This window comes from Quercus lobata, chromosome 5, assembly GCF_001633185.2.
Source record: "Quercus lobata isolate SW786 chromosome 5, ValleyOak3.0 Primary Assembly, whole genome shotgun sequence".
NCBI classification, from domain to species: Eukaryota; Viridiplantae; Streptophyta; class Magnoliopsida; order Fagales; family Fagaceae; genus Quercus; species Quercus lobata.
Window position 1 is genome coordinate 12,784,330 of NC_044908.1, and position 20,212 is coordinate 12,804,541.

Below are 20,212 nucleotides of genomic sequence, written 5' to 3' on the forward strand. Positions count from 1 at the left end.
TAGTTTTGTTCACTTTAAAGAGTGTATTGGATTTAACTTTGAGCAGCCCTATTTCCATTCCACCCACTCGCATTTTGAACAAATTTACTTGAGCAAAAAATCGTTGCTTGTATTACATCTTGGACCAATAAATATTATGCATAACTGAAAACTTATTACGCGAGTATAAACATTTTACAACTAAAAATGAGTTTTTTTTAGTGAGTTGAACCCACGTTTTTAGTTATAAAACAAGTGTGTAACAAACAGTTAAAACACCTATGTAACAAACAGAGTTCTTGTGCATAACAAATTGGATCAATAACATTGTGCCATTCCAACTAAAATTCACCTTTGTCTTTTAAAAATGATGCCAAAACCCACCAAAATTTTTATCATTATCATTAGTCCAGATGCCATTAATTTGCTTTTGATGCCACTCAATTGCATTCATCGAAAGATGATTAGATGAAATAAGCTCCATATATGCCAATCCCAAATGTTTTGCAGCATAACTCTTAAGTTAAAATTTAGGCTAACATTTAATTTAGTCCCTTGATTTTTCCCTTACTTATCAAATTAACTCCTAAGATTTAATTGGTGTGAATGCAATCTCTCATTTTGTCCAAATATATCATTTAAACATTCAATCGCTATTTAACAAATCATGTTGTTGGCTCATTTTGACGAAGTGATGAACTAAATTAAGAAAAATTATATCTTTAAGGACTAATTTGAAAATTGAAATAGAAGTCTAGTGACTAAATTGAATATTAGCCAAAAATTTTTATTATATCCTTAGCCCAAAAAACATAGAGGAGATATGTAGCATGCACACTGTAAACTATTCCATCAATATGCTAATGCTAATAGAGTAACACATACAAGTTTTGCACTTCTTGTCACATAAATGTTCTCCAGGTCCCTATTTATTTCTCTAGGAGAAAAACCAAGTTTAGGACCTCGGTGGTAAATCAGTAGCCAAACTAAGTATATAATTGATTCCCTGTCAAAAGGCAAAATTAGCTGCTTGCAAATTGGATGTCCAAGGGCTCATACAAAAATATTGCAATAACATCCTTGAAGGTTGGCATTAGTTAAGTTGTATTACCCATTCAACTGCGACAAATGCAATTAGTAATTCCAATGAATTTTGGCGTGAATGCATTAACAACACTTCATGTAATATGAGAAATTAAGCGCTTTTCTTTAGATAAAATAGTACACAGAGAAAGTTTGATGCCAAATAAGCAATTTTGCTGGTTACAAACAGGTTCTAGCTCCAAGAGTGAGGCAACAAACTAATATTTTATCTGACCCTCTTCACCAGATGTAAAGACACAAAATGGGGTCTCTCAACATTCCATGTAAGCCTGGCTTCAATGCCATCTTCAAGTACATATACTCCTGGCTGGCCTGGACCAGGAAAGGAAAAAAATTTGAAGATTAGTGAATTGGAGAACTATTGACCACCTGAAAAAGAAAACATAAGACTGATGGAGTAGAACAGCCATGAGTAATAACACATGCAAATTCTCAGAAATTCCTTAAACATGATCCACCTTCTGGGAACACAGTGCAAATTCCATTTAATGTAGTTTTGCAGCTCCTCACATACATAAACTTTAAATAGATAATGCAGATGCAGTATTGTACTATGGTAAGTAACAGATAACATCACGGCTTATGAGGATATATGTGCAATGACGTGCACGAAAGCTTTTGTAAGTTAAAACACAATATTAAAAAACCTCCAAAAAAAGCCTTATCACCAGTTACCAAGATTGAAGAAGGGGGTTAACCTGCCACTGAAGCATCTTGATTCGCAAATCATCTATTAATGATTTTCACAATGTCCCAAAAACGGTGTTGGGAAACATTTTCAAGAGTCGCTTCTCTTTACAGACCATATAAAAGGACACTTTCAAAATTTATCCTCTATAATTGTTGACAAAAGAGGAGGAAAAAAAGAAAGATATAATGCAAAAAAGCCCCATATTTGTTGTGGCAGACACTCAGCTGATCTCCATGATTGCGTAAGCTAGCCATACTTTATCACAAATGGAAGTTTAATCATAACTGCATATTCCAAAAACGGATTTGTTAATATATGCCCTAAGGGTATACATTAACCGGACCCATTGATTTTAGTTGAATTTCCTAATGCAATTCATAAGAAACATTCCATATATTCAGTGTCTATACTCTATACCTCCAACTATGACACAAGGACAACTTAAGGTTCAACAGAACAAGGAAACGGCATCAGGATAGTTTATTAAAAATAAAAAAAAGTGTATACAGGGAGTATACAAATAAGAAAAACAGCAAAGCAAAACAAGAAAAGAAAAGGAAAAACATGAGGCCAGCTGTAAATCAGGAGAAAATAATGGATACATAAACATTAGAAACCCGAAAGCGGTAGCTACTATATAGGAGTATGTGATGCAGGAAGCACAAGGAAAGATTTATTTTAATTTAATTTAAATTATTTTTAGATTCAATTGTATTTTATTTTAGGTCCTGGTATTTAATTAGTTTTATTAGAATTTATATTTAAAGTCAAGGGAATTATTGTAATTTAAAAATAAGTAGGGTCTACTATGTGTTGAGGCTCATTTTTGACAAGCCCATTAAGAGGGAGTTTGAATTCGAATTATAAGTGGTTGCGTTTGCGTTTTCTGACTTTTTTTTTTGTTCCAGCCGCACTATTTGACTAAGTCAACCGTGAACAGTGCACGGATATACTGTTTACGGACCCACAAATTCTACTTTTCAGTCACTTTTTCATTAAAAATGGATCCCATAATACTATTTACACATTTAAAAATTATTTTGCTACAGTGTTTTCAGTTTTCAGTTTCAGCAAAATAAGTTCTATCCAAACAGAACTTAAGAGAAAAGGCCCAGCAACAAGGGCAGACCAAAGTTAACAAACAAGAAAAAGCCATTGAGCCCAAGTGGCAAGAATGAATGGCTCACGGAAATAAATAGCAGGCCCAAAGAGGCCCAGCAGGATTTAGTCAAACAACATTACAGCAGGAATAGCAAAGTGGTACGGCAGGAAAATACTAACAAGGCCATGGAGTGAACACAAAGTAGGCTGGGGGAAGGGAGGCCCATGATCCAACAAGGCCCAACCCCCAAAAGAAGCAAGTCTTAAAGAATGGCAGATCGGAAAACAACCCACGCCATAAGAAGCCAAAAGCACATGGCAGAACGTATAGACCAATCTCTAGATCACGGCAAATGCATAAGCAACAGGCAAAAAAGGTGAAGTACGCGCATGACCCAGGCACCACCAGCCTGTACCCAGCCAATATAGGAAGTGGTGGGTCATGGGTCAGAGGGCATGGTTTGGCAGTGGGGAGAGGGAAAAAACCTATTCTAGGGTTTTTGCTTAGGCTTTTTTGGGGGAAATGTCCTGCTGGGATGACATGCCACCCAAAAGAAGTAAAGATGAGTTGGAACCACCAGGTGCATGCCATGAGGGATAAAGAGCGAGCACACACATTGTAACGGGTAGAAAAGCCATAGCAAAAAAACAAACAAAATAGTTTTCTTTATTTGGCAGAGCGGAGCAGCACAGCCAGCACAAGTAAATGGTGGTGGCTGGACCACTGACGACCCATAAGTGGTCGACAAGGACACCCACACCAGACAAAGGCAATTAAGGGCTAAAACAGTAAATACTAATCATGAGAGGCTCTATGAAGGATCCCTTGCTGTGCACTGAGAAAGGGATTTGAAAAATCACAGTAATATGAATTTCTAGAAAAAAACATAACCTAGAAGTAAGCATTGAGAAGAAAAAGAAGTAAAACAAAAGAAAAAGAAAACTAAGAAGTAGTAATGAGAGGAAAAGAAAAACAGAGTTTAGAATGGCAGACATGCACCAATAGGTTGATTTCCTCTCTCTCTCAATAGCCTTGCTCTCTATAAAAGGCAAAATATCTGTATTTGGGCATAGACCATTTAGGCTTGTTCCCTCAAAACAATTAATTTCTCCTCTGAGATTACTCGTGTTGAGGGAACGATTGTCCTTTTCTTGGTTTCAATCCCGTGTATTACTTGGCACGGCAGACTAACACTTTGATTTTGCTAACTTTGTTTATCCTTCACTTAGCTTACTCTGTTTACAGAGAGCCTTTTGTTGCTCATTTTTATTTATTGTGGCTAAAAGTAGTGACTATATTTCCTTGTGTTATCCGTATTATATCTAGCTGCTATAACTTCTTTATAGCGGCTCTGCTTGCCATGGGCATGTAACCAAAGCCTGGCAGACATGGTCCTTTATCCAGAAAACTCAGGCCTAGTGCAGCAGGAAGCAACCCAACATTACAAACAAGGTCCACCACCTTACACCATGTCAGTTGGGATTAGGATTTAGTAGTCCAAATAAGCAAAGTATTGCACTCATATTGAGGGGGTTTATTTTGAATAAAATTTCTTTTGAAATTGTTCTAATTGGTGGTGTTGACTCCAGCCAACCCTAGGTGTCGACTCTGAGAGTTTTTCTTTTGCTTGGTGCTGACTCCAAGAAGGCCTAGATGATGACTCCTAGCTTCTGTATATTTATCTTCCCATTCTTCAATTTTCCTATTGTATTGTTTTGGTCTGTCTTGCGTTAGTATGTACAAATAAAACAACTAGAGGTATATTCATTGTCTATATTGACTTCTATCCATTATACTAGTAACTAAAAGCTTATAAACCTTATAAAATGAGTAATTTCAAGTGCCCATTTACTTCAATTGAGCAATTTCATCCTGAAAAAGGACCCATATCACTTATTTCTTCTTAGGTGGTTTAGTTGAGGGATAGTCCAATAGTGCCATAGTCACTTGACTTCTACACATTATACTAGTAACTATAAGCCTATGACCTTATAAAATGAGTAATTTCAAGTACCCATGTACTTCAATTGAGTAATTTCATCCTGAAAAGGACCATGCCATCTTATTTCTTCTTGGGTGGTTTGGTTGAGGGTTGGTCCAATAGTGCCATAGTCACTTGACTTCTATCCATTATACTAGTAAATATAAGCCTATTAGCTTATAAATTTGTGGACTTTGCTTATGGCTTACGCCCCTTTGACCCTACTTACCATCAACAACCATGACAAATTGTTGAACAAAACATAAAGCCAGCTAATGTCTTTCGTCTCAATCATAATGGTATGTTTGATTTTGAACCAAACTCCATTTATATTTTGAACAGCATTGTAGGCACTGGCCACTCCTGTTGTGTAAATTATTAGATGGCCTGTGTAGCGCACATGGTTCATCACTTGTGGAACCATCAGGAACAAATTATTATTTTGGATTTTATATTTGATTTTATAATAAATTAGGACTCGGGATGTAGTGGATAACCTTGTGAATCTGCAAATGAATACTTTTGTCTCAAGAACCTTGTGACTTGGTAGTATTACCTAATTCTACCGTAGTTGCACTTATTATATTAAAAAAAAAGCATTGAAAATTTGGCAAATAATATAGGATAAATTATATTAAATTTTGAGGGAGACAAAGTGAAAATGTGGAAGTAAAGTATCACAATACATGTTTAAGAAAGAATCTGAACATATTTACAAATTAGAAGCATTTGACACTGCTGAAGAATTTAGCAAATGATTGATATAATGATTGGATTGTGTTCAATCTGGATTTTGTTTGCTCGACGTTGGTCATGAATATATGATATATATAAAAAAATTGATAAGAGCTTAGGAAAAGCAAGTATTTACATTTGAAGGAGAATTGAGTCAATTGACCATATGGAACCATCCCTTTTTATTTATTTTTGTTTAGTTTAAGCTAAGTGATAGAAGAAATCATATTCCACATAATTCATGACCTTCTGGTCTCTACTCTTACGTGATTTTCTCAATGCTTTAAAGAGAGAGTGGATTTATATATATATATATATATATATATATAAATAAAATAAAATAAAAAATTTCTAGCTGAGGGTCCTAGCCAATGGAATTACTTGACAACAATCACTTATGTAAAAAATTTACATATTTTTCAGGTTACAGCTTTGTAGTATTTGACTGCCACTATGACATGTTGATGATTTTAGCAACTTTAGCACTTACCTTTTGTCTAGGATATCTCAGTTCACTGCTCAAATACTATATTCTCTGCCTTTAGAGGGTCATTAATAAATAGTTGTATTTGTTATTTTGTGGGTATCTAAGACTAAATCCACATTGGATTGCTGTACCGTATTTTGATTTTTCACTGCAAGCTGGTTGCATGGTCCCCATTCTCCAATAGACACCTGGGCCGTGGCATAGGTCCTTTTTCTCTGGATTGATAATGAAGCATGCTCATAAACTTTTATATTTCACCTGGATTATTTGGGCCTTTATTCAGTTTGAACATTAGGATTTTTTTTTTGAGGTGTCAAGTTATCGATAATTTGTAATAAAATGGTGTTTCCTGTTAATGGGGAATCATATAAAAATCAATACTAACTTGTTCTATTGTGAAAAAGATAGTATATATAGGTGTAGCATTACTTTTTTTGTTTTTGTTTTTTGGAATGGCATTACTCTAGAATTTATGGAAAAGGAATTCTCATAATTTGTGCTGACCTTCACTTAAATTTGGTTTTGATAAAATGGGGATAACATATCTCTAGCCAAAGAAAGAATGAGGATGGCAAGTCTGCACAACAAGTGGAACAATATTAATCCATCAGAGCAGTTTGATGTTGCAACTAACCAAAAAGGATGGGGTTTTTGGCAGCCAAAAGCCTAAGCCAAAGGAGGCACTTATCTAATTATGGATGAGTTTGCCACATATTTTGGCTAGCCATTACAGTCATCTTCTTTGGCTTCTGGATTTGGTGGACCCTCATACTCAATCCATCACAATAGTGTTACTGCTTCCTAGAACATCTGGGCCTCTTGCTTTAAAAAACATAAGCAAAGGAAATATGCATGCTTGTCCATCCACATGTGGTTAATTTTTCATAATAGGATCATTTGATATTATGGCCTTAGTGGCATGTGCACATGCTTAGTTTTCACTATCAGGATGAAATTAGCTTTTCAATTCATCTACAAATTACAATGTGTGAAATGAAGAGGAAGTTTGCTGGTTCAATTAATTGATCATCCTTTCATCATTAACTAGTGTCATAGTCCACTCCAGTAGTTAAGAGTCTTGGACCCTTGGTTTGTGGTAGGTTAGAGTTGAATTTTTGGGGGTGAAAAGTGTAATGTTGGTTGGTTCCACTTGATACCATTGAACATAAATGGGATTGAGATTAAAGTTACTAATCAATCCATTTGAGGGAGCAATACACTTAGGCATTGATTCCTTAATATACATAGGGAGTTATTATGATCACGCTCAAATAGGATCGTCATGATTGATCAATTATTTACCCTTTTAATTTTTTTTTAAAAATACTAATCATCCTTCAATTATAAAACATTCTTTTTTTTTTTTATCTTTTTTTTTTTTAAGTTTTTTATTTAGAAGAGAGCGCAATTATAAGACATTCTATTGGATGAGAGTTTAAGAATGCCAGTCTACCAAAGATAGCTTTGACTTTTGAATTCGGCAAATCCAATGCATGCAACCTTGCAAGATTATGAAAAAATAGATAGTAGATACCACACCATTAATACTCTGTCCCCCCCCCCCCCCCAAATCTAATTGCTCTAATTCTTGCTTTCTTCAAATGTGGTTTTCAAAAACTTTAATTCAAAATATACATGCTCAAAAGTATAGGTCTCCATTGCATCAATCTCAAATAAATTGATGGAAAATAATAAAGAATTAAAAATTTTAATTACTTATTTAAAAAATTCAATTGATAATTTGATACTATATATATTTTGGCATAAAGGGATCGTTAAATTGGTATAGGTTTTGATTTTTGGTCCAAAATACAATTTCAAGCTGAAGTGCATCTAAATGAAACAATTTCATTTCTAGGTAGTGCCCAAATGCCCTTTAACTTTTTGCCTATTATATGGTTTTAACTTTTAAAAGATAAATATTCTGCTTACTATATGCATGCTTATAAAAAAATAAACAAACAAAAGTAATATTATTTTGAAAATGTGATTCCTTCGAACAAAACTTCATTTGTCTAATGTTACTTTTTGCACTAAACAAACATTTTTTTTTTTTTTGGTGGAGAATACTAAGTATTTTTAACATACACACGGAGAGAGGGGAGAAGATTTTTTTAAAGAAATTTACCGTGGTGTATATCCAAAAGGGCCTTTAAACAAACATTTGGGATGCAGCAGTCTACGAGCTTTTTCTCTACGTTGTCTCCCTCGTGAGCCACAGTGATGAAACCCTAGTGCCCACTTTGTTGGTGGTCCCTCTTTCCCCACAGAAACTAGTAAACCTCACCCCAGAGATAGAGAATAACAGCAGAATGCTAGTGGCAAAGCTCTTCACCAAGCGTAGGGTCAACATTGAAGCCTTATCACGCACACTTCGGAGTATGTGGCGCTTCGTCCAGAATTTCGAGGTCCGCGACCTTGGAGCAAACACAGTGCTGATACTCTTTGATAGTGAGACCAATCCGCCGAAGATCCTTGCACAGGGACTTTGGTCCTTCGACAAATATCTGATCGGGCTCTACAAACCCAAGGAGGAAGAATTAGTGGACGATGCCACCTTCACCATGGCTTCTTTCTGGATATAATCCACGACCTTCCACTTCAGCTCATGAATCGGGCAAACGCAGAAGCCATCGGGACCACGCTTGGAACACTTGAGCAAGTTGATGTCTCCTCTACTGGTGAGTGTTGAGGCCGATATATTCAGGTAAGGGTAAACATTGACATCTCTAAGCCCCTTTGTCGAGGATGTTTTGTGAATATAGGTGACCTGGAGCCATAATGGATCTCCCTCCAATATGAAAGACTACCTATCTATTGTTACAGATGCAGCTTGCTAAACCATGATGAGCGAGACTGCAAGCTTTTGACTGACAAGATAGGTACATCACACACAGACAACCAGCAATACAAGCCCTGGCTACGTGCCACCATGACAAACATCCAATAGCCACAAGTCGTGTCCAACAAAATTCCACCACCTACCATACCTCCTCGTGCTCCCCGCCTAACACCATTCCCACTACACACCCCACCCTGTCCACCACCACAAAATGCACCACCCTTTATGCCCCCGCAAAATTCCCCACCATCTCCACCACCACCTCCAATACAACCCACCTCCACGATTGTTACACCCATTCCATCACCACAAAATTCCCCACCATCTCCACTGCCGCCACCTCACAAGTCAACTTCGACGCTAGAAAAAGAAACTAAACAAATCCTGATAACTCATAATGACACCCCAAATTTAACGGACATCCTTTCAAATCTGGATCTCTTTAATGCTCATATTTTGGAGATTGACCAAGCGTTGAAACGCTCACCTACGCATAATTCATGCAACACATCCCTAGACGTTACGCACAATGATAACGTCACATCTTCACATTCACTCCCATCATTTACACCACATGACGCTTTCCATGCACATGTACACACCTCCCATAAACATTCCCTCAACCATCCCAACATGTCAGACCCTATGATAACAACAGAAACTTCACTCTCCTCCACCTCAGCACCAAAAAATGACCCAAAACCAAAAACGTGGAAAAGGCTTGTCCCACCGACCCCACTAACTACTACACTACCCTCACAAACCCATGATTTACCTACAAAAGACCTCAAACATAAAAACTACTCTAAAACAACAACTTTGGACAACACCTCTCTTGACAAGAAACTACGCTTGGATGTGGAGACGAAAGCTCTCGGCAAAATTTTTACAGAAAACCTGGGATTGGCAATGTCTGCTACGCAGCACAGCCAGACATAATGAGTATCCTCAGTTGGAATTGTCGGGGGCTTGGGAACCCCTGGACAGTTAACGCTTTTAAACGAGCATGGAATAAAAAAGCTCCCATCTATGTCTTCCTCATGGAGATAAAACTCATCACTGATCAGTTGAATGCTAAGAAACAAGGTTGGACTTATAACCAAGGCATTGCGATCTCCTTTGAAGGCTCAAGTGGCGGTCTTGCACTCCTTTGGAAACCTGATGCAAAGGTATATGTAAAAAACTTTTCTCGTTGGTTTATTGATGCCCATGTTGTGTGTGAAACTACAGGTCTGACATGGAAGCTTACTGGCTTCTATGGACAACTTGACACAAGCAAACGTGAAGAAACTTGGACCCTACTTGAATCCTTGGGCCAATCTAACACTCTTCCTTGGCTCTGTGTTGGAGACTACAATGAAATTGTTAAATGCTCAGAGAAACTAGGTGGTGCTTTAAGACCAGCCCGACAGATGGATCGCTTTTGTACAGTCATCCACCATTGCCGCTTCCTCAAACTAGGCTATATCAGGTCTCATTTGACTTGGTCAAGAAATCATCTTATGGAAGTCTGCACTCATACTAGGTTAAACTGCACACTAGCTACTGTGGCTTGGTGTTCTTTCTTCCCTGGCACTACTGTTCATCATATCCCAATGTCCTCTTCGGATTACTCCCTGCTCTCTGTCTGCTTCCTTCCCTCCACCGCCAGACCACGTCCTCCTGGCTGGCTATTTCGTTTTGAAGCCATGTGGCTGTGTGACTCTCGCTATACTAAGGTCATCCAAGAAGCATGGCAAGATGGCCTTCTCAAACCTAACAATGCATAAATCACGAACTGCCTTGATAGTTGTCATGATAGGTTGACAACTTGGAACAAGCAAGAATTTGGCATGTGGGAATACAAGTTTCTAGGCTTGAAAAGAAGCTACAATCCCTTAAGTTGAATGTTACCCAGAACGCAGTGGAGATTCAAGAAGTTCGTTCCACTCTAAACTGCTAGTTGGACGCTAAAAACACAATGTGGCACCAACGGTCAAGAGCTTAGTGGATCATTGATGGTGACCGTAATAACAACTTCTTCCACCAAAGAGCCTCAAACCAAAGGGACCGAAACTATATTAGAGGCATCTATGACTCCAACGATGTTTGGCAAGAGGATGTCCAAATTATGGAAGGCATTATCCTGGACTACTTCTCCAGCATTTTCACTTCAAATGGGCCCACTAATATCTCTACTACTATTAACGTTGTCCAACCAGTAGTCACTGATGACATGAACAGTTCCTTAACCTAGGTTTTTCAAGCAGATGAGGTACATAGAGCTCTAAAACAGATGCATCCAAAGAAATCACCAGCTCCTAATGGTATGCCCCCTCTTTTCTCCCAGTATTTTTGGTCTTTATCTGGTGAGTGTGTTACAACTGCTATTCTTGACTTTTTAAATTTTGGCACCACTCCTCCTAAATTTAATGAGACACACATCACCCTCATCCCAAAGATAAAAAACCCCACCAAGATAACTCAATCCATCAGTTTAATCAATGTCATCTCTAGACTTGTCTAAAAAGTCCTTGCAAATTGACTAAAACGCTTCCTCCCACAAATCATTGGGGAAAACCAAAGTGCCTTTATGTCTAACCATCTCATCACTGACAACGTCTTGATTGCCTTTGAAACAATGCATCACCTAAACCAAAAGAGAACTGGCCGGGTTGGGGAAATGGCTTTAAAGCTTGATTTAAGTAAGGCTTTTAATAGGGTTGAGTGGGGTTTTTTGGAAAAAAATATGCATAAAATGGGCTTCCATAGTAGATGATGTAATGTGTTACATCTGTTACCTACTCTATAAAAATTAATGGCACACCTTAAGGCCATATCACCCTTACTAGGGGATTACGGCAAGGTGACCCCATATCTCCCTTCTTCTTCTTGTTTTGTGTAAAGGGATTTTCAGCTCTACTTTGCAAAGCCACTAGCACTGGTGTTCTTAAAGGCGTCGCTGCCTGCCCACGAGGCCCACGTTTCTCACACATCTTCTTTGCCGATGATAGTATCATCTTCTGTCAAGCAATCCTAGAAGAATGCAGCCACCTTGCACATATCCTTGAGACCTATGAACTTGCTTCAGGACAATAACTAAATAGGGAGAAATCTTCTCTCTCTTTTAGTCCAAACACACCACAAGCAACACAGGAGGATATCAAAACTATGTTTGGGGCAGAGGTAATCAAGCAGCACGAGACTTACCTAGGCCTCCCATCCCTTGTTGGCCGCTCTAAGGTGAACATTTTCCATGCACTTAAGGAAAGGCTTGACAAGAAACTATTGGGTGGGAAGGAAAAAAATTTTTCTCAAGCGGGGAAGGAAATTCTTATTAAAGCAGTGGCACAGGCTATAACCACTTACACTATGAGTGTCTTCAAACTCCCTGACACACTTTGTGATGACTTGACTAGCATAGTTCTTCGGTTTTGGTGGGGACAATCAAATGGAAAAAACAAGATGGCATGGCTTAGTTGGAATAAAATTTGCACTCCGAAACAAGATGGTGGCCTTGGCTTCTGTGACCTACCGGCCTTTAACTTGGCACTTTTGGCCAAACAAGGTTGGCGTTTGCAAACAAACACGCACTCCCTCCTGCATCGTGTCTTCAAAGCACGCTATTTTCCGAATAGCGACTTTCTCCATGCTGAACTAGGTCTAAAGCCATCGTATGCATGGCGTAGCATTATGGCAGCATAGAATGTTGTTAAGGAGGGCTGTAGATGGCAGGTCGGAGACGGAGTGTCCATCAAAGTGTGGAATGATAGGTGGCTGCCTCATCCGACCACCTTTAAGATCACTTCTCCACCGTGCGTCGTCCTACCCGAAAGCACCACTGTCAGCGCTCTTATAGATGACACGGTGGGTAAATGGAAACATGGCTTGATCAATGAAGCCTTCCTCCCACATGATGCCAACAAAATCCTAAGCATTCCCATCAACAAAAATCAGAATAGAGATCGGCAGGTTTGGGCTTACACGCCCAAAGGAAATTTCACCGTGAACAATGCCTATAAGCTCACCCTAACTCTCAACTCATAGAACACCACTAGGTCCCCCTCCACTAGCCGCGATCAGAGCACATTCTGGAAAAAAAATTTGGAGTTTGCATGCTCCAAATAAAATCAAAACCTTCACTTGGCAAGCGTGCCATAATATCCTCCCCACCAAAGAGAATCTCTGTCATCGACAAGTGCTTGATGAGCCCACCTATGAAGCTTGTGGGTTGGCCTCGAAGACTACTGCCCACTTGTTCTGGAAGTGCACAAAAGTAGTTGAACTTTGGGATATCTCAGGCATTTCTTTTGATACACATGGGGTCCGCCTTCAGGATTTTGCGGATTGGCTATGGTACCTCATCTACAAGCAGCATGTTAGAAATGTCCTTCTTGAACTCATTGTCACCATCACGTGGTGCATGTGGTTTAATAGAAACAAAGTGCGTGTGGGCCAGCTAAGACAAACGGCAAGTCAGATTCTCCACAAAACTCATGGCATGCTTAGTGAGTTCCAGCTTGCACATCATTGCCCACTATAACATAGGGATGCCATGGACTTTCACTGGGTCCCATCGTGGTACAAGATCAATGTGGACGCCACTGTCTTCAACCAGCTCAACTTTGTGGGGGGTGGGTGTTTAAATATGGGACCATGAAGGATCGGTGGTTGCTGCCATGAGCAAACACCTTCCCTTATCGCTGGGTCTATTGGAAGGAGAGGGAACAGCATTGGATGAGGCTGTCCCTTTTGCATGGGATATTAGGATTAGGGACGTTAGCTTTGAGATTGATTCACGGATAGTTTTGACGCACTTAGTGGAACCATCACTCCCCCAATAGCTATTGCGAACCTCATCGTCGGCATCCAAGACAAGTTGCACTCCTTCAGATCCACTCTTTTCTCCATGAACTATGAAGCGGCAACAAACCAGCTTATACTCTGGCAAAATATGCCAAGGGAATTAACAATTTTGTAACTTGGATAGAGGAAAATCCATCCATTATTGAGTCTCTTGTGATTCAAGATGCTATGTATTTCTCTTCACCTTAATAAAGTTGTCATGTTTTCCATCCAAAAAAAGAAAAAAAACATTTGGTTTGAGCTAGAGATTGCCAAATTTCTGGTCCAAGTGCACCCTTGGCCAGTGAATAAACTATACTAGTTAGTCCACAGGTCTCTAACCATACTAATAACAAATTATCAGTGTTAAATACTTAATCAACTTTTGCATTCAATTTCAATTAAAAAAACCTTCTCAAAAAAAATATGCAATTAAAAAAAAAAAAAATTATGCTTGCAATTGTACACGGCAATCAAATGGTCATAAACCATAAACATGATGGTGTTTGCCGCATTATTATATAATAATAACATTAGTGACACATATATAGACCCATACCAAACTAATTAATTATTATTTGTCAACAAAAATGATAGCTAGAAATTTATATTAAACGCCAAGATTGTCTTTTGGGGGACCAACAATTAGTGATTCTTTCGTTCAAACTAAAAAAAAAAAAAAAAAAAGTGTTTTCCATTGTCATTATCTTCTACTCCACGATTTCTCTTTAAAGTTGTGCATGCATGAACTTTGCTTTAATTAGGATAGTGTGGGGCTAAATTATAATCAGTAATATACTAAAAGTGGGAAAGGAAAAATGTTCTATATATCAGACTCTTCGAGTGCGTTTGGATTGGGCGTTTTCTGCCCAATCCTGCGTTTGCGTTTTTCCAAAACTTTTTTTTTTTTTTTTTTTTTGGAGCGTTTTGGGTGTTGCGGCTACTGTTCATGCACTGTTCAATGAACAGTAGCCGCAAACTTTGACTTTTCAAATTTTTTTGGACCAATCACAGCACATCGTGTACTGTTCACGGACCCACAAATTTCACTTTTCAGCAACTTTTTCATTAAAAATGGGTCCCACGATACTATTCACACATTTAAAAATTATTTCGCTACAGTGTTTTTCAGTTTTCAGTTTCAGTTTTCAGTTTTCAGCTGTATCCAAACGGATCCTTCGTGTACAGTTTCTCTCTCACCATCTCTTTTGTTTTAATTGATTCCATAATGATTCCATCAAGTTTTTGCTAGTTTTTCTTCCACTCGACTTAAAAAGGCTCATTAGTATGGCTATGGCAGATTAGTTTCTTTGGTTTTACTCAAATGTGTGGTCCAAATTTTGAAATCTCACCTATAGCCCATCTTTTTTTTAGTGCAATTTTTTTTTTTTTTTTTAATAAAGTAACAGCAAATTTGTAATAAAATATACTTTAGAATCATCATTTTTGTTATCCATGACAAGAAAACGTCTACTTTTTAAAATATGAAATCTCACTTAAGACCCATCTATTTTTAGATCAATCGAAACATTTACAATAATTTTGAAATTATTTAGTGCATTCGGTGTATTATTCATTCTTCTCACATAAAAGTAAACCCACATGTGAATCCTTAAAACACTATTGCAGTACCCCACCTCCAACACAAGGTTGAAGAATAAGTTGAGCTAAGGGCTTGGCCACCGAGATTCCAAGTCCTTGTGGAGCAAAGAGGGTCCAACTATTCAGCTCTTGGCCCTGATTGGTCCCAATCCAATCCTACACTTTTCGGTACTTTTGTACCTTACAAGAAGAAAGGGGAAAAAAAAGAGTGCATGCCTTTCATTGTCAAACTAGATAATTTTGACCCTTGAAACATTTTTTATACTTCTTCTCAATAGTATAAAGGAATTATCCAAGCCAAAATAATTTTTAAAATAAACATGAGTTTTTTTAAAAAAAAATTTAATTTTTTTTAATTTATTATTTTTCGAAACTAATTAATTCAGCTGGGTAGTTATCTGTTATGAATATCTTTAAATGAGGTCCATTTAATTGGAGGATGAGTATGACAACTAAACTTATCTATATTGTGTAGAACAAGTGTCTACTTCTATTACTAAACAATCCAATGCTTTTGCTTTCATATAACATAGTGATAGCTATCCATTTAAAAACCATAGATTTCAGTATTGGTGCTTAGTTATTGGGATTAAATGATAGGCCTTATCATCCTAGCATGCATGAGAGCTTTGTTATTTTCATTTCTTAAAAAAAATAAAAAAATCTAAATAGAGAACTAGTTAATTTATTGTGAGAAAATCATTAAATTTTTTTTCTAAAATTCTAATTTGGAAAGGAACACAAGTTTAAATTTGCATAGATAATGTAACATACTAGCATCTTTTTTATTTGAGTAACGTTATAAACACAAACTATAGGGGTGATAGGCCCAAGAGCACATATCTATGTATATATTGGGTCAGTGGCCCAATCCGAGGACATTAAGTAATCTAAGGACGGGTAAACACTTTCATAAGAATCCGTGTTAGTAAGTGAAGAGGTGAAGTCTGATCAAAATCATCTAGAGAGCAGTCCGAGGAGGAATGCCTCCTCGGCTGAGCAAAGTCGAGGTCAAAGGGTGCGGTTTGCCATCAAGAGTAACATTCCGGATCATTCCATGGATGAGGATAAGTATCAGGAAGGAACATGATAGAGGAAATCTACGAAATATCTAAAGGAAAGCTGCTACCACCGCGTTGAATGCCCTGCAGCTAACTCTCTGGTCGCATTAATGAGGAAGTGATACCTAAACAGTAGTTTTCAGCCTTACAGCTACTACTCAAAGACTTCAGGAAGGTGCTGATGGGACAAGAATCAATACCAACAATCTGATCTACACGTGGATGGTAGAGATAGAAGGGGAAGATAGTATAAAATAGAAGGGAGGCCCTAAGAAAAGGGGATCGGAGAATTGAGAAAGAAACACTGTAGCAATTAGAACTGTATTTGTAACCAACTTCAAGTAATATATACAAGAACTAATTTCCTCGGACTGTGCCGAGGACGATTTTCCTTAGATAAATCTAGTCTACTTTTACTTTGTTGTCATCTAGATCCATTATAATTGCCACCCAACTCATTAAAACCTAGTTTTCCAACCCACTCTCTACAAATTTATTGTACTAGGCTCTTTGGGCCTAAATCCTTTTATCATTTAGGCTTAGGATTCAAGTTGCGTCCTTACACAAACTATTTTATAACATTTTTACAAACTGTTGTTGTGGCCAACTTATTACTAGTTCTCATCTTGACCCATCACCGACATCATTTTTTTATTTACCAATAATCACTCACTACATCAATAGTTTGTAAAGATTTTTTGTAAAAAACTTTGTATCTCTAGCATTTTCCTTTTTATTTTTGATGTTTTTAATCAGAAAATAAACGACATTGATCAAAACAAAAAAATATACATTTTTGCTATCTTAATCTTTTTTTCTTTTTTTTTGAGAAGAAAAAAGTGACTAAACAATTGAGAATTTGCTATCTTAATCTTATTAAAGGTTCTAATGTCCACAGAGAAAAAAAAAAAAAAAAGAAAGATTTTTTTAAAGGTTGGGATAATGATTCAGTAGTTCATGTCACCCAATTCATTGGATTAGCTCAAAGTCAGGCTGAGTTTTTGAAGCCCAGATATTTGGTAATGCAAAAAATGAGGTGTAGGAAAAGGTTCAGTTCTATCTTCCTTTGTGATTGGATTGCCACATATGAACCAGGGGCCCTTAAAGAAGAGCCATAGCCATAATTCTTTTGCTGGCCCTACATAATCCAATAGAAGAGTCAGCATTGTGTGTGTAGGGTTTTGCTAATCTGAGATTTTTGTTTTGGGTTGTCTTATCCAATTGCCTTATCTATAATTTTCTGTGTATCACACTTTTCTATTAAGGATCTTTGTGGATGTAAGTACTAGAAACCACAAGCATTTGTTTCACACTTTGGATGGTGTTCATAAAGATAATAATGGACTGATTATGGAATTTTTGTCAACTTGGGCAATTATTCTACTTTAAATATTCTTTTCAAAAAGTCAGGATAAAAGAAAATAAAGAAGAAATAAAAAAAAGAAAAAGAAAATCAACAAATGAATATTTAAACCTCAAAATTCTACTGTTTTTTTTTTGGGTTGAGTAAAGATAGTAGTTAATTATCATTGCTGAAATTTTTCTAAATCCGAAAGTACATAAGGTTCAATTACATTACGCACTTGGGCAAACCAAATTGTTGACACCTTCAAGACTTCAGCTAAATGTGCCAAAGCACGAGTTGTACTCAAATTTCTACTTTTATGATAATTCAATAGTTGGAGTGAAAAAATTTGAACTTTGGGTGTTTCTATTAAAAATATGGTGCCAATTAATCGAGTTATAAGACTCTTAGCTACTCAAAACAGGGCCGGCCCTTCCACTAGGCCAATTAGGGAATTGCCTAAGGCCCCCAAGTGGAAGGGGGGCCCCAAAATTTTTGAAAAGAAGGGATAGTAGGGAAAAAAATGTTGGTTTTAGATGAATCTAAAAAAATTTGGTACATCCTTTTGACCAAAAAACAAAATTTCTGTTATACCCGTTAAACATTGGTAGCACAAAAAAAAGTTTTGGTCTAAATAAAATCAATTGTCCCAAAAATAACATCATTATCCTCTAGACAAACCAAAATTCAACCAGATAAACTACAAATACGGTCTAAGAAATTAACCACAAAACAATCAATAATTAAAACAAATAAAAAACCTCAAATCCCTAAAATTTTTACCATTTCTCTTTCTCATTCTTGCTCTGCTTTTTTCTCTCAACTCTTGCTCTCTGCCACTCTCATTCTTTCTCTCCACTGTTGCTAGCTGCCTGGCTCAAGCTTCCTCCGATCTAAATCATCCAATCGCATCTAATCTGAAAACTCTTGAGTGAGGACTACTGAGCCGATTGCCTTTTTTTTTTCGCTCCTACGTTTTGATTCTACATAATGGGCTTTTGACTTTTGAGGTATAACTTATAAGACTTGGCTTTCTCTATTTTAGATTTGTTAAAACTGGGCTTTATATATTGAGTTATGGCTTGACATATCATGTTTGGGCCTTCAAAATTTTTTTTTTGGTTATAGGTGTAATAGGATTTGTTTTTTGTTTTTTGTGGGAGGGTCTTATTAATAAGACTTGTGTGGCCATCTTGGCATCTTCTTGGCTGGGCGAGGCTTGTACTTTCGTTATGGCTATGCTTAATTTTTTTTTTTTTTTAAATTTTAATCTTGTGTTTTATATATATATATATATATATATATATAGTTAGCTATTGGTAATATAATGAATAAATCTTTATTTATGCAGATTGAGATTGCTAAAAACTTGTTATTATTTGGTGAAATTACAACAATATTTTTTATATAAATCAAGTTCTATTTCTTATTTGCTCTACACTTGAAAGTTTTTTTTTTTTTTTTTTTTTTTAATTTTAGTCTTTATAAATATATTGTTTGATTAAAAATATCTACTAGAAAATATGCATCTGGATATGAAAAACTTAAAAAAAGAAAAAAAGAAGAAAAATTAATTGAGTCTCAAAAAGGATCAATAGATAAATTTGTTATTAGTAATAAACAAAATATAACACAAAATTTAGATGAAAATATCACAAATGTGCAAGAAATTTTACAAAAATTGAAATCACTAGATAATGATAGTTTACAAAAATACTGACTTAAACTTGAATCTTTTCTCAAACATGATGTTAATTATGATATTGATGGTTTAGATTTATTTTCAGAGTTAAAGGTTTTAAAAGAAATTTTACAAATAAAAGATTACACTCCAATTGACATACTAAATTATACAAATAGATTAGATTCATTTCCAAATACATGCATTGCTTATAGGATTTTGCAGAAAGAAGTTTTTCAAAATTAAAATTAATAAAATCATATCTAAGATCGATAATGTCCTAAGAAAGATTAAGTGGATTATCTATATTATCGATTGAAAAGGAGATATTAGAAGAACTTGAATACAAAAATTTAATTAGCCAATTTGCATCTCAAAAGGCAAGAAAAATAGATTTTAAATGAAATATATTATAATATAAAAATATTAAATAAATATTAATTTAATTAATACATAAGTATAAAAAATGCTCCATTTTAGTTCTCCCCTTAGCCTCCAAAATATCTAGGGCCGGCCTTGCTCAAAATTCTATTGTGATAACATGCAAACCATAGGCAAAAAACAAAAAAATGGTCAAAACAAAGTTGATGAATCCAACATGCAAACCAATGGGGTGGACCACTTTCATTTTGTTTGACTGCAAGAGGCAAGAGCATAAGTTTAACAAAAATAGAAAATGCGTCAAGGAAAATATTCTAGTCTTGTTCACTTTAAAGAGTGCATTTGATTTAACTTTGAGCAGCCCTATTTCCATTCCACCCACTCGCATTCTGAAAAT

General features: G+C 36.5%; 2 protein-coding genes and 1 long non-coding RNA gene across 3 annotated transcripts; 2 read left to right on the plus strand and 1 right to left on the minus strand.

The window, feature by feature from the left end:
* Positions 1 to 1,156: 1,156 nt before the first annotated feature.
* Positions 1,157 to 2,301, minus strand: LOC115988316. Its single transcript, XR_004091442.1, has 2 exons — positions 1,782 to 2,301; positions 1,157 to 1,395 (listed from the first exon to the last, which is right to left on the minus strand). It is a non-coding gene; the product is annotated as an uncharacterized LOC115988316 (long non-coding RNA).
* A 7,558-nt stretch (positions 2,302 to 9,859) lies between these two features.
* On the plus strand, positions 9,860 to 10,690 carry LOC115989974. Its single transcript, XM_031113837.1, has one exon. It carries the CDS (start codon positions 9,860 to 9,862, stop codon positions 10,688 to 10,690), a length of 831 nt encoding a protein of 276 aa, XP_030969697.1.
* Positions 10,691 to 12,071: 1,381 nt separating this feature from the next.
* LOC115989975 (uncharacterized mitochondrial protein AtMg00310-like) lies at positions 12,072 to 12,605 on the plus strand. Its single transcript, XM_031113838.1, has one exon. It carries the CDS (start codon positions 12,072 to 12,074, stop codon positions 12,603 to 12,605), a length of 534 nt encoding a protein of 177 aa, XP_030969698.1.
* Positions 12,606 to 20,212: the final 7,607 nt, after the last annotated feature.

Bases quoted from the DNA above. Each gene is read 5' to 3' on its own strand.
- LOC115989975 (XM_031113838.1), top strand. From the start codon at position 12,072: ATGTTTGGGGCAGAGGTAATCAAGCAGCACGAGACTTACCTAGGCCTC.
- LOC115989974 (XM_031113837.1), top strand. From the start codon at position 9,860: ATGAGTATCCTCAGTTGGAATTGTCGGGGGCTTGGGAACCCCTGGACA.